The 13,249-nt window shown below is 39.0% G+C and overlaps 1 protein-coding gene across 1 annotated transcript in view; it reads left to right on the forward strand.

The window, feature by feature from the left end:
* LOC137348185 (plexin domain-containing protein 2-like) overlaps window positions 1-9,398 on the forward strand; it is a 455,424-nt gene extending 446,026 nt beyond the window's left edge. Inside the window, exon 14 of the mRNA XM_068013514.1 lies at window positions 52-9,398. Within this exon, the coding sequence (XP_067869615.1) occupies window positions 52-171 (120 nt within the window). The 3' untranslated portion in view covers window positions 172-9,398. The remainder of the gene's footprint in view (window positions 1-51) is intronic.
* The last annotated feature ends 3,851 nt before the right edge of the window (window positions 9,399-13,249 follow it).

Raw genomic sequence — 13,249 nt, forward strand, 5'->3', positions numbered from 1 at the left:
ATTTGCATTTTGCCACAATGACTTTGCAAATTAATTTTTGCTTAATTCCAGCGTCGCCCCAGTAGATGGCCTGCAATGAAGTTCAGACGTGGCTCTGGTCATCCTGCTTATGCTGAAGTGGAGCCAGTTGGGCAGGAGAAAGAAGGCTTTATTGTGTCTGAACAGTGCTGAAACTGAGAACAAAATAGTGCACCGGTACTGGCCTACAGGTGTGGGATTTATGCTTTCATGTGGATAAAGAAGCAAGCTCAAGCCCACTGACCACAAAATACCTACTTCTGAATCAGCTCAAAGTAAGAAAGATACACATTTTCATCCACAAAATCACCACTCTGTAGTCTTCTTTAGTAGCTCTGCAGATTTCACCAATGTTTCAAGAAAAGCGTACCATCCATTTTTGGCATCTTGTGGAATTGGATGAGCAATAGTGATGCACACAAGCGGCAATCCTGAAGAATCAAGTTCGTTCTATCTTTCTCGGTTCAAGTAAACTCCAACAAATACCTGTGGAAAAGGAAAACAATCAGTTTTCAATGTTACTACAGTTAAAAATGCAGCAAATTTGCTTACAGCATGCTTTTAACGAGTCATCAATCAGATAAACCAATGAATCGTGTCACTCTATTTAACATTTACTTCAATTCTTAAAATATGTATACATTAAGAAATCACTGACATCAGCTGGAGGAAATGTAGTTAATGTGTACATTTTCTTGATGAGGATATTTTCTAATCCATCAGTTGGTTTTAATATATAAGAATCATTATAGGTGGATTTCTTTCCTGTAGATGAGCTATCAAGTGGTGAAATTTCATGTCTCAATTAACAGAGTTCAGTTGCTTAAAGGGTTGCAAGACAATTAAAGACAAGTTGATATGTTCTTTAAAAAAGTGAAGTTTTGCAAATCTGAAAGAATTTTTTTCATAATCTGATGTTTCCCTCAGTCACTTCTGTCATTCCTGATGTATACCTTTTTAAGTTAAAAACAAAATCTCCTAATTATTGTGCACGACAGGATTCCATTGGTTTCAGATTGTTGAAAGGTTTGTACATTTGTGTTGCATACTTCGCTGCAAATGTGCAATGTGTTATCTTTTAGCTCAAAAAGGTATTGAGGCTGGGAAGATTTAAGTACACCCCTACTAGAAACCAAATGTTGGGAAAATTTGCACATCCAGTTAGTTCTGTTGTGTAGTGGACACATTGGTTAAATAGATGAATATATTTTGTTTCTTGATAGTTTACACAAGACAGGTTCTTGTGCTCCAGATTGTGAAGAAGTGTTATAGTGTATTTTTTCCATCCAGAACAGGCGTGTAACATGAATTACCGCACACATAAAATGGGTTGCAAAGTAGTAATTAAGACTAGAGTGCTGTTTAACAATAAAAAGTAGTTTCATTGACAGCAAAGAACATGCACTTTTAACTTTCTTCACTGAAATGGATGGTTTTCTTTTTGAGCTTTCTTTGTGATGTGAAACCAGGCTGTTCATCAATAAATTCAGGTAAGTATTCTTCAATAAAATCCTGTGAAATAAATCTTCCAGTCTTATAATTAAAGGCACTTGCTATTATTATTAAGTATTGAAAATGGCAGATTCAGGTCTAATTACAGATTATTGACTTCTTTCCGCTTGTCAGCACCATAATCAATGAACAATACAACCTTTCACTTCAATCAATAAGTGTCATTGGTTTCACTCACAGCAAGTTTGACCTTGCTGGGAATGGATTATTTTCAATACACATTTTAGGGATAAAATAGTTTGTTCAGTTGGATTTGATCTGAAACTATCATGAGAAACTATTTCAAAACTTGTCCTGAATATTATCCCGACACATCACATCAATCATCTAAATAAAGATAATGGTGTCTTATTTTAATGCCCTCCGCCAAAGACTGGCCCCTGGAATGGAAAATGTGTGTAGATGCACAGTTGACTGGATGAAGTGGACTTGATGGACCTGATGGTATTTCCTCACTGTTTTCATTTGTTTATATGTGCTGTTAATTTTGGTTCAACGTCCAGTATCTCTCGTATAAATTCTGGTAATGTCGAGCTGCAGCATCAGTGTACAATGCAAAAGAAAAATACTGCAGATGCTAGAAATCTGAAACAGAAAATGCTGGAAATATTCAGCAGCTCGGGCAGCATCTGTGAGGGGAAAAAAAGAGTTAACATTAACAAAGTGAAAGGTCTCATAGACCTGAAACATTAAACAGTGTACAGTGCTTTGCTATCTAATAAAAAGATTCTCAGAAAAGCTTCTTTATCCTCATCAGCCAAGATTCATTTGTTTTTTCCTAAACATGCTTGCAATAACCCTGTTTATAATGTTACAATAGCTATTCCATAATGTGAGGTTATCCACTTTAGTAGGAAAAACAGAAATACAGAGTATTTCTTAAATAGAGAGAGGCTGGGAAGTGTTGAACTTCAAAGGGTGTTCTTGTTCAAGAGTCACTAAAGCTAACATGCAGGTACAGCAAGCAATTAAGAAGGCAAATGGGTATGTTGGCCTTTATTATAAGGGGAATTGAGTATAGAAGTAAAGATGTCTTGCTGCCTTTATATAGATCCTTGGTCAGACCACACCTGGAGTATTATGTGCAGTTTTGGTCTCCTTACCTAAGGAAAGATATACTTGCCAAAGAAGGAGTGCATTGAAGGTTCACCAAACTAATTCCTGGTAAGGAGGGATTGTCCTATGAGGAAAGATTAAATAGACTGGGCCTTTATTCTCTGGAGTTTGGAAGAATGAGAGCTGATCTCATTCAAACATGCAAAATTCTTACAGGGCTCGACAGGGTAGATGCAGGAAGGATATTTCCCCTGGCTGGGGAGTCGTGAACCAGGAGTCACAGTCTCAGAATAAGGGGCAGACCATTTAGGACTGAGGTGAGGAGGAATTTCCTCACTCAGAGGGTGGTGAATCTTTGGAATTCTCTACCCAGAGAGCTATCGAGGGCAATCTTTGAATACGTTCAAGACTGAGATCGATAGATTTCTACATATTAAAAACATCAAGGGATAGTGCAGGAAAATTGTACTGAAGTAGAAGATCAGCCATGATCACATTGAATGGTGGAGCAGGCTCGAAGGGCTGAATGGCCTACTCCTGCTCCTATTTCTTATGTTCTTATGTTCTCATATCACTGTGTACTCTCCCAAATCCCAGTGGAAAATTCATATAACCAGCATCGTGCAATGATCTAGAATATGCGATAAGGCCAACATTCGAGAAGTCTTGAATACCATATACTGGAGTGTCTAACATCAACAACCATGCTTTTCTTAGCTTAATGCTATCCTTCAACCATGTTCAATCTTTTCAACTACACTTCTCCAACTGTGCATTTTGTGCATTCACAACATACGATCAATACTATGCTAAAAATCAGCAATGTAATAGCATTACTGATGTTATTCTGCAATGCTTTGCCTCAAAGAGCTACACAACAATTTTAAGGAAGCCCGGGCCTAAATGAACTAAATCCATCTTTGACCTGGCTCAGTTTTCTGCAACTGATCTGCACACATCTCTCATACCAAGAATTTAATTTGATTATGGTGAAAGTCTGTGGACCATCCATCAAAGTTCTAATGTTTCCTTCACTTTAACTTCAAATAAAGCCTTTTCAGTCATGCTTATACAAATAGAGGTAGGTCATCCAGCCTGTTCTGCCATTCAATTAGATCATGGCTGGTTTGCACCTCAACTCCATTTACCTGCCTTTGTACCTTTACCCAACTAAAAGCTATTGATCTCAGTCTTTAAAATTTAATTTAAACCAGCATCCTCAACCTTGGTGAACCAAGTTCCAGATTTCCACTACCCTTCGTGTATAAAGATGCTTCCTAAATCATTCCTAAATGGATTGCTTTAATTTTAAGATTATGCTCATTTGTTCTGGATTCACCCACAAGAGGAAATAATTTCTTGGTATCTACCACATTGCATCCCTTTATAATGTTAAAAATTTCAATTAGGTTGCCCTTCAGCCTTCTAAATTCAAGGGAATTCAAGCCAAGATTATATCACCTGTCTTCATAATTTATTCCTTTAAATCCTGGTAACATTTGACTGAGTGTGGCAACAAGGAGCCCTAGCAAATTTGAAGTCAATAGAAATCAAGGGGAAAACTCTCCACTGGTAGGCGTCATACCTAGCACAAAGGAAGATGATTGTGATTGTTGGATGTCAATCATCTGAGCACCAGACATCACTGCAGAAGTTCCACAGGGCAGTGTCTAGGCACAACCATCTTCAGCTGCTCCATCAACGACCTGCCCTGAAGCATAAGTGGGGACGCTCACTGATGATTGCACAGTACTCATTACCATTCGCAATTGCTCAAATCCTAAAACAGTCTGTGCCCATATGCAGCAAATCTTGGACAACATTCAGGCTTGGGCTGATATGTGGTAAGTAATATTTATGCCACACAAGAGCCAGGCAATGACCATCTTCAGCAAGAGGGCATCTAATCATCTCCCTTTGATGTTCAACAGCATTACCATCGCTGAATCCCACACCATCAACATCCTTGGGGTTACCATTGAGCAGAAACTGAACTGGACCAGCCATATAAATACTGTGGCTACAAAAGCAGGTCAGAGGCTGGGAATTCTGCAGCGAGCAAAACTCACCTCCTGTCTCCACACCATCCCCCCCCACCCCGCCCTCACAAAAGCCTTTCTACTGTCTACAAGGCACAGTCAGGCTTGTGATGGAATACTCTCCACTTAGATGGATGGGTGCAGCTCCAGCAAAACTCAAGAAGCTCGACACCATTCAGGACAAAGCATCCCAATTGATCAGCATCCCATCAATCACCTTAAACATTTACTCCCTCCACCACTGGCATGCAGTGGCAGTAGTGTGTATCATTTACAAGATAAACTGCAGCAACTCGCCAAGCCTCCTTTGACAGCACCTTCCAAACCCATGACCTCTGCCAGCAATTCTTACATCCCAGGAATGAATAAAGATAAAACATTCAGGTGAATCTCCACTGCACCACTTCCAAGGGCAATCTATGTTTCTAAAGGTTAGATGCCCAGGACTGAATGCAGGTGGTGTCTGGCCAAGGCTCTATACAACTGAAGTATCACTTCACAGTAGTACAACCCCTTAAGATAAAGACTAACATCTCATTAGACATTTTTATTACCTTTTTGCATCTCTGCACTAGCTTAAGTGGCTTCTGTACGTGGATGTCTAAATCACTTTGCTCCTCTACAGCTCCTAGTTTCGCATTGAATAAATATTGCAATTTGTTTTTTTCCTGATCCAAAGAATGACCTCAGATTTCCCCACTTTGAACTCCAACTGTCATAGTTTTGCCCACTTACTTAGTCTGTCTGTGTCACTTTGACTTCCTGCTCCCATCTAATGCAATTCACTGTGCGTCCTAACTTTGTGTCATCTCCGAGCTTTGATATACAACTCTCTTTCTTCATCCAACTCATAACTCATAACTAGTCTTACGAGGAAAGGCTGAGGGACTTGAGGTTGTTTTTGTTAGAGAGAAGGAGGAGGAGAGGTGACTTAATAGAGACATATAAGATAATCAGAGGGTTAGATAGGGTGGATAGTGAGAGTCTTTTTCCTCGGATGGTGATGGCAAACACGAGGGGACATAGCTTTAAGTTGAGGGGTGATAGATATAGGACAGATGTCAGAGGTAGTTTCTTTACTCAGAGAGTAGTAGGGGCGTGGAACGCCCTGCCTGCAACAGTAGTAGACTCGCCAACTTTAAGAGCATTTAAGTGGTCATTGATAGACATATGGATGAAAATGGAATAGTGTAGGTCAGATGGTTTCACAGGTCGGCGCAACATCGAGGGCCGAAGGGCCTGTACTGCGCTGTAATGTTCTAATTCTAATTCTAATTCTAATTCATCATAGGAAAGGTTGAGGCCACATTGCAGATCCTCAGGGAATACCTCTTGTTACATCCTATCAATCAGTGAATGAATCCTTTCATCCCTACATTATATCTCCTACCTAGCAATTAATTACCAATCCCATGTCACAAGGTTACCTCCAATTCAGTTCACTTTCATTTTTGCAAATAATCTCTTGTGCAGAACCTTATCAAATGCCATCTGCAAATCCATATCGACAATATCCATTGACACTTCACTATCCACCATACTAGTAAATTCCTCAAAAAAATCAACCAGATTATTTAGATATGACCCACCTTTCACAAATCCATGCTGACTTTCTTTAATCAATTGGTACTTATCCCTCTGTGCTGGATGATAGATTTCAGTATCGTCCACCCATTAATTATAAACTGGCAGGTCTGTAGCACCAGGTTTCTCTCTCTTCCCTTCTGTTTTATTTGAAAAAAAATTTAGCCTTTTAAGAAACAAAGTCATCACACTGGGATTATTTATAGCCTGCATGCAACATCAACAACAACTTGCATTTATATAGCGCCTTTAACATAGTAAAATATCCCAAAGTGCTTCACAGGAGCATTATCAGACAAAATTTAAGCCACATAAGAATTCAATAGGACAGGTGATCAAAAGCTTGGTCAAAGACATAGGTTTTAAGGAGCATATTGAAAAAAGAAAAAAGTAGAGAGGCAGAGAGGGTTAAAGAAGGAATTCTAGAGCTCATGGCCTAGGCAGCTGAAGGCACGGCTTTCAGTGGTGAAGCAATTAAAATCCATGATGTGTGAGAGGCCAGAACTGGAGGAAATCCCGGAGATCTGTAACTGGAGGGGGTTGCAGAGATAAGGAGGGGAGAGGCCACAGAAGAATTTGGAAATAAGGATGTGAATTTTAAAATCAAGTCATTACCAGACCAGTTAGTGAGCACAGGTTAGGATTTCCTAAGTTTCATTTGAGCAACAATCAAAATCATTCTTTACTTGGCAGCAAGGTCCATAAAGGTGGACGTTTATACTTTAAAAAAAATTGAAATTGCATCTTACAATATAAAGATTTAAAAATGCTAGTAAGTAGAAAGCAAACCATAGGCCAAATTGTTAAAATCTGTGTTCATTATACCCCAGTTATAAACTGGTATTATAATTCATGACCACATGTCTGGTACAAGCTAAGGTTATCTACAATGTAAAGCATGTCAGAAGAATCAGTTGAAAAATATTCAGTTATAGCAGGCAATTCAACATGGGATCATGCAGGTAATCCAACTTTTCACATCTGCCTTCAGGAGAGTTAACTCAGAATATATCAGTTACAGCATTTGTTGTTCGAACTCTATAGAGATAAAAAGCAAAAAATGCATATGCTGAAAATCTAAATGCTGGAAATGTTAGTATCTGAAAGGAAAAAAATATCAGAACCAAAGCATTCTGGAGAGTGATGAAGAGACCATCCATAACATGAATTTAGTTTTCTTTATCAGATACTCCTGTGCATTTCCAACTGTTTTAGTTTCTTATCGTACAAAAATTCATCAGAGCAAGCTGGAGTATTGTTTCATCTGAAGCTTTAAGATCACAACATAATAGGAGCAGGAGTAGACCAGACGTCCCCTCAAGCCACCTCCATCGTTCAGTACGATTATGGCTGATCTTCTGCCTCAACTCCATCTTTTTGCCTGCTCCCCATATCCCTTGATCCCCTGAGAGACCAAAAATGTTTCTATCACACAAATACATCTCAATGTTCCTGCCTTCCTTTCCTGGGTTGCAACTATTTTCTCTAGTTCCTCTCCAGTCAAGTGTTTGCCAGTCTTTTACTTCCTGCCAATTTGCTCCCTGAGGCTATCTCAGTTTGATTGCTTCCGAAACTACATTTCTACCCAACACTAGTGGTGCCTTCCCATGCAAGGACTATAAGTAAAAATATGTTTCACAGATTATCAGTAATTCTTGCAGAAAACTTTGAGACAACGACCATTAATTACAATACATCATCATCTTTAAGCTGCAAATATTCTGTCCAAATTCCAATCATTTTACTGTGCTGTGAAGGAAAAATAGCTGAGCAAGTGTTTTCTGCTTCTCTCACCTGTTCTGTAGTCTGGATGACTATCAATATCAGTGATTCTAACAAAAGAGGAAAGAACCCAATAAAAGGTTTTTCAAATATATTGACAAATGTAATGTTTATTCTTATAAGGGTTTCCATTGTCTGACTTTAGCCTTATTTACCAGACATATACTCTGGTTTATTGTTCATTAGTAATCATTTTATAATTGGATGTAAAGGAAACTGATTGCACAATAATAGAAGTGGTCATTTTCTGAATGGATTAATTCTGACTGGCCTGAACCTGCAAGTTCAATACCTTTGTGCCAAGTTTTGCACTAAGTATGAAAAAAAGTGCTAGAATTAAACTACCCAATATTTAACATGCTGGTGCATAGGTTTATAGGGGAAGGGTCATGCAGTAACTTGTCTAAGGCTTTAATGAATTTTCAGTGTGAATCAATGGAAGCAGGCTGTTCACTTAGCTTAAACATATTCTGTTATGGCATAATCACAGTTTATTTAACTTTTGGCCTCATATTACTGTATTGTATTCCAGTCCAACTATCAAATGTTCTTAGTTTGAATTTAGTGAGTGCTTCAAATTGGCATAAATGTGTCCCAATGCATCATTTTCAATGCTTGACACAGATGCATTTCAATATTGGATAGTTTACTAAGGATTTTTTTTCTATAAGATTATTTTTGTATATGCTTGCTCATTTTGACACAGCATACTAATGTGTGTATGTATGAATTCTAAGGCTAAAGGTTAAACAAACAGTATATTTTGTGTTGACCTATATGTTGAATGCATGTGATTACCTTACTAAGTACAATGACCTGCTCACAAAGTTTGTATTGTCAGCAGTGCAAATTTGGTCTAACTTTGGAACTTGGCTATAACAGTTTTTTTATGCCAGTCTAGTTTTTATTTTAGATCAAGATAAATGAACATGCTGCACCTTTTAAAGAAGCTCATGGTAAAGATCAAGAAATTCTCTGTAGATTTTGTCACTGGCAAAAAAATTACAGTCTATATGGGTCAACAGAAGCATATACTGTATCTTAAGTTTAAGGAATTCTTCAACTAGTCTGGGAGAAAGAACGCTGGTTTCTGTGAGTCACGTCCTAATACCACACAACCTGCAATGGTCTGGAAAGGGTGGAACTAGAATCTGTGTTTGGGAGTCGGAACATGATATTCGATAGAACTGGCATACTGGCTAATCTTACTAGCTTCAGAGTCTTGTGATCTCCTGCTATCTTTCTCAGCAGCAGTGTTTAATACAAGGGTGTCCTAATTAAATCAGGGCAGTTGAGAAATGTGCACTGTCTCAGAAAAATCAGTACCGACACCAGCATGACACACTTTGGTTTGAATAAATGAGGTAGTTGAACCTAAAATAGAACTGTAAGAGCTTTATTTCATTTCCATATAACTCAAACGTTATAACCTGCATAGATTGTTTTCTACAATAAACTGTCATTTCTATAATTTTGATCTTCTGTGTCGGCTCAGTTTTTAACTTTGCTAAGTTTGGTAACTAATTAGAAATTTATGTTTACTGCACAATTGTTCTTTTCTTAAATTATTTAAAATTTAAAAAGCAATGAAATGTGTAGGAAGACTGAAAATTCTGCTTATTAAATGGCTGTGGGGGAGAAATTTGTTTGTGTAGTACTGCTTCTAGTGGCATTATAGAGACATACATTGATTCACTGGTGCAGGCAACACCGCTGGCCAGTACCTGCACAGGCTCTGCAGTGTTCTCTATTGTGATAATTGAGGAATGCCCCTTACGTTGCGGCCACCGGTGCTCCCTGCCCTCAGGGGAATCAAGGTAAGTCTGTGTAGTGTCAATGAAAGCAACCTTACGCAAATAAATTTCACGGCCTGTGTGTTTTTACATATTCAATACTTGCACTTTCTAAAAGGCTACAAACTTGACTGTACTTTAGTATAAAATAAACCTGTTTAGATCAGTGTGATTAGTGGATCAGCTCACACATAGGGTGGTATTTTATGCTCTCTGCCATGGCGCATTTGGAGGCAGGGACGGCATTTAACCAGGTGGCATTGTGGCAAGTGTGGACCCCACCACCTTCCCAACTCCACCCCAATTAAGTCCATGGCGGGTAGGCCCGTGAACATCCGTCCTGCCCTGCTGTCAATTAAAACCCCTAAGGAGCAATTAATACCCAATTAAGGGTCTCTTCCCACCGCCACTGGTAGTAGCGCAGCAGTGAGCGGGCCTGTTGCCACACGGCATGTAAACCCATGCAGAAATGCTTGTGGTCTCCTGGTGGGGTCCCTTGTTCAAAGGCACTCAGTGCCTGATCAAGAAACCCGACATTGGGAAGGGGAGTGGTGGGGGGGGGGGGGGTTGACCGCTGAGAACTACACCCTGCCTTTGCTCCCGATCTCCCTAAACTCCTCCCCCGCAACACCCCCCCCCCCACCCCCATGAAACCCCTCCTACCATCACTTACCTCTGGCTCGGGTTGCTCCACAGTCCTTTGCCTCCAGTGGGTGCTGTTCCGGCAGCAGCTACCACCTCCCAGGTGGCGCTGCCAAGCAATAGAGCTGCTGGCCTCTGATTGGCCAGCAGATCTCAGCAGGCGGGACTTCCCATGCCTGCGGTCCTAATCCCAGGGAAGGCCTGATGGTGGCCCCTCAATTGCCTGATTGTCTCCTCATATGGTGGGCCTTCCCCAAAGGAGGAAACGCAGGTCTCTTGTCAGCGATTGAGACACCCATCTCCTCCATAAAATTCCCCCCCCATAGAGGCAAATCAGCATGCAGCTGGTTTGAAATTCGCTGAAAAACGGGCAAAGTTCAGGGGTTTCATGGAGTATTATTTTGCTATTGCCAGATCCATTCTAAATGATCACTTCAATGTCGTGAACTTGAAGATAATAGCATGCAAAAGCTTACCTATTTATAATCTAAAAAATCTGGTTCTGATCGCATTACCTTAAACATACATTTTGTGCAAGACAAGTTAAGTCTATATTGTGGTGAGTTGTGAGGCAAATACATCACAAAACCCATCAAACCAAAGCACCCTGTCAGATATTTAGTTTTATTTCTCCCATCTCCTCACTGAGATGATTTAGGTCAGTGGCTGTATCCTTTTACTAAATCTGGAATGGCCTAAAGAGCTACATTGTTCAATCTGTCATTATTACTCCATTGAAAATAGTATCAGGAGTATTCATCTGGGAACACTACATGTCAAAATTAGTGTCCTAAATTTAGATCAATTTCGAAACAGAATGTGCTTATGAAGATGGGAAACATTCGAAGTGGGAAGAATGGCAGGAAATAAAAATGATTCTTTTTACAATTGTTAAAAAAAATTATGCAGTGCATCATATTAATATTCAAGGTCATTGTCTTCAGTGTTTCCCTCCAAAATGTGACCTGCATAAATATAACATTTGAAATAAAGCAAAATTGTTGGTGCAGGGAAGCAAGTGATGCATTTAATAAAATGAATTTTGACTCCGTGCGACGATTATCCATCTTTTATAATCCATGAATTTTGGAACAACAGATTCACTTAATCTCGTGCATCATGTGCCTATAATACACGGAAGGACATTTAGGATATCTTTTTGTTGACTCAGTATTGATTTGCAATCATATCCAGCTACCCCCTAATGTCAGAAGTATTATTTTATATCATTACATAGCAGGGAAAAATTTGCAGTGAAACATTTATCACTTTTAATTTAACCTTTCCAGTGAATTAAACTAAAATTAAAAAAAGTCGTCAGCTTCTAAAAAATGTGGTTATAAAACTTAATCTGCCTCATAACGACAGCCACATTTGCCCTAGGGATTTTAACAGTTGGGAGTTAACATGCTTTCCCTGCAGGCAAATGAATCATGGTATCTATAGCTTAAGCATTAGTAATGCTGTGTGCAAAGTCAATAAGAAAGCAACAGAGAAAAATCAGAAAAATGACACTGAGGTGGTAATTATAAGAACAATAGCTATAGCTCATGTGATGCCATATTACTTAATTCTCTAATCAGGCTAATATTTAGCTTTGGAAAACCTGTCGTGAAGGATAGCACTGTAAACATTTTCTAATTATACAGATGTTTTTCTTTTTTCAGTTACTATGCAGCCATGCATTTTGAAATACGTGGACGTAAAAAACCTGCAATTGCTGTAAGAAAATAGCAAATGTTTTCTTACTTTAATTCAAAGAAGTGTGAAGTGGTTCATTTTGGTAGGAAGAATGTGGAGAGACTATAAAATAAATTGTGCAATTCTAAAGGGGTGTAGGACCTGGGTGTCTATGTGCATAAATCATTGAAGGTGGCAGGACAAATTGAGAGAGCAGCTAATAGAGCGTACAGCATCCTAGGCTTCATTTTTAGGGGCATAGAGTACAATAGCAAGGAAGTTATGTTAAATGTATAAAATACTGCTTCGGCCTCAACTGGAGTATTGTACCCAGTTCTGGGTGCCACATTTTAGGTAAGATGGGAACACATTAGAGAGAGTGCAGAAAAGATTCACAAGAATGTTCCAGGGATGAGAAACTTCAGTTACGTGGATATATTGGAGAAGTTGGGACTGTATTTCTTGGAAAGAGATGGAAAAGGCTGAGCTGGGGTGACTGCTCTCCTAGCTGGTTTTCAAAACTCCACCTGACTGTCCAAAGTGAAACCAAAAACAATCTCAAGAGTCAGCCTCCTGACCCCTATAAATCTTGACCTGTCACTTCTCTGTAAATATCTTCTACAAGTCAAAACAAAAACCCTGCTGAGTATTTATCTGAATACAGGTGACTTCCACCACATGTCATTTGCAAACAAAAGACCTCTCAGTCCTTTCAATGACCCCAGTGAAAAAAAATCCATGGAATCCTTTTCAGTTTTCCCAAACAACACAAGTCCTCAAAATTTAACAAAAATTGGAAATACATTCATAACATCTCCACCCTTGGAGGAATTAAACACCATTTTAAATGCATTTGATTACAAAGTGTGGGAAAAATCAAAGATGAAAAAATATTAAAACACATTTACACACTCATTCTCATTCACGCTTTACCTGTAACTAATACAGTTCTGCTTTGTGCGACTTTTGCATTCAAATAACTCGAAGCAAATTTAAATTCTGGATAAAGCATCTGCAATCACATTATTTTGCCCCGCACTATGGTTAATCTTTAAATGATAATATTTCAAAAGTAAACTCCATGAGAATAGTCTGGCATTCTGGTTTTTGAATTTTTCCACAAAGGCTAGGGGGTTGTGATCA

Source organism: Heterodontus francisci, chromosome 2, assembly GCF_036365525.1.
Source record: "Heterodontus francisci isolate sHetFra1 chromosome 2, sHetFra1.hap1, whole genome shotgun sequence".
NCBI lineage: Eukaryota > Metazoa > Chordata > Chondrichthyes > Heterodontiformes > Heterodontidae > Heterodontus > Heterodontus francisci.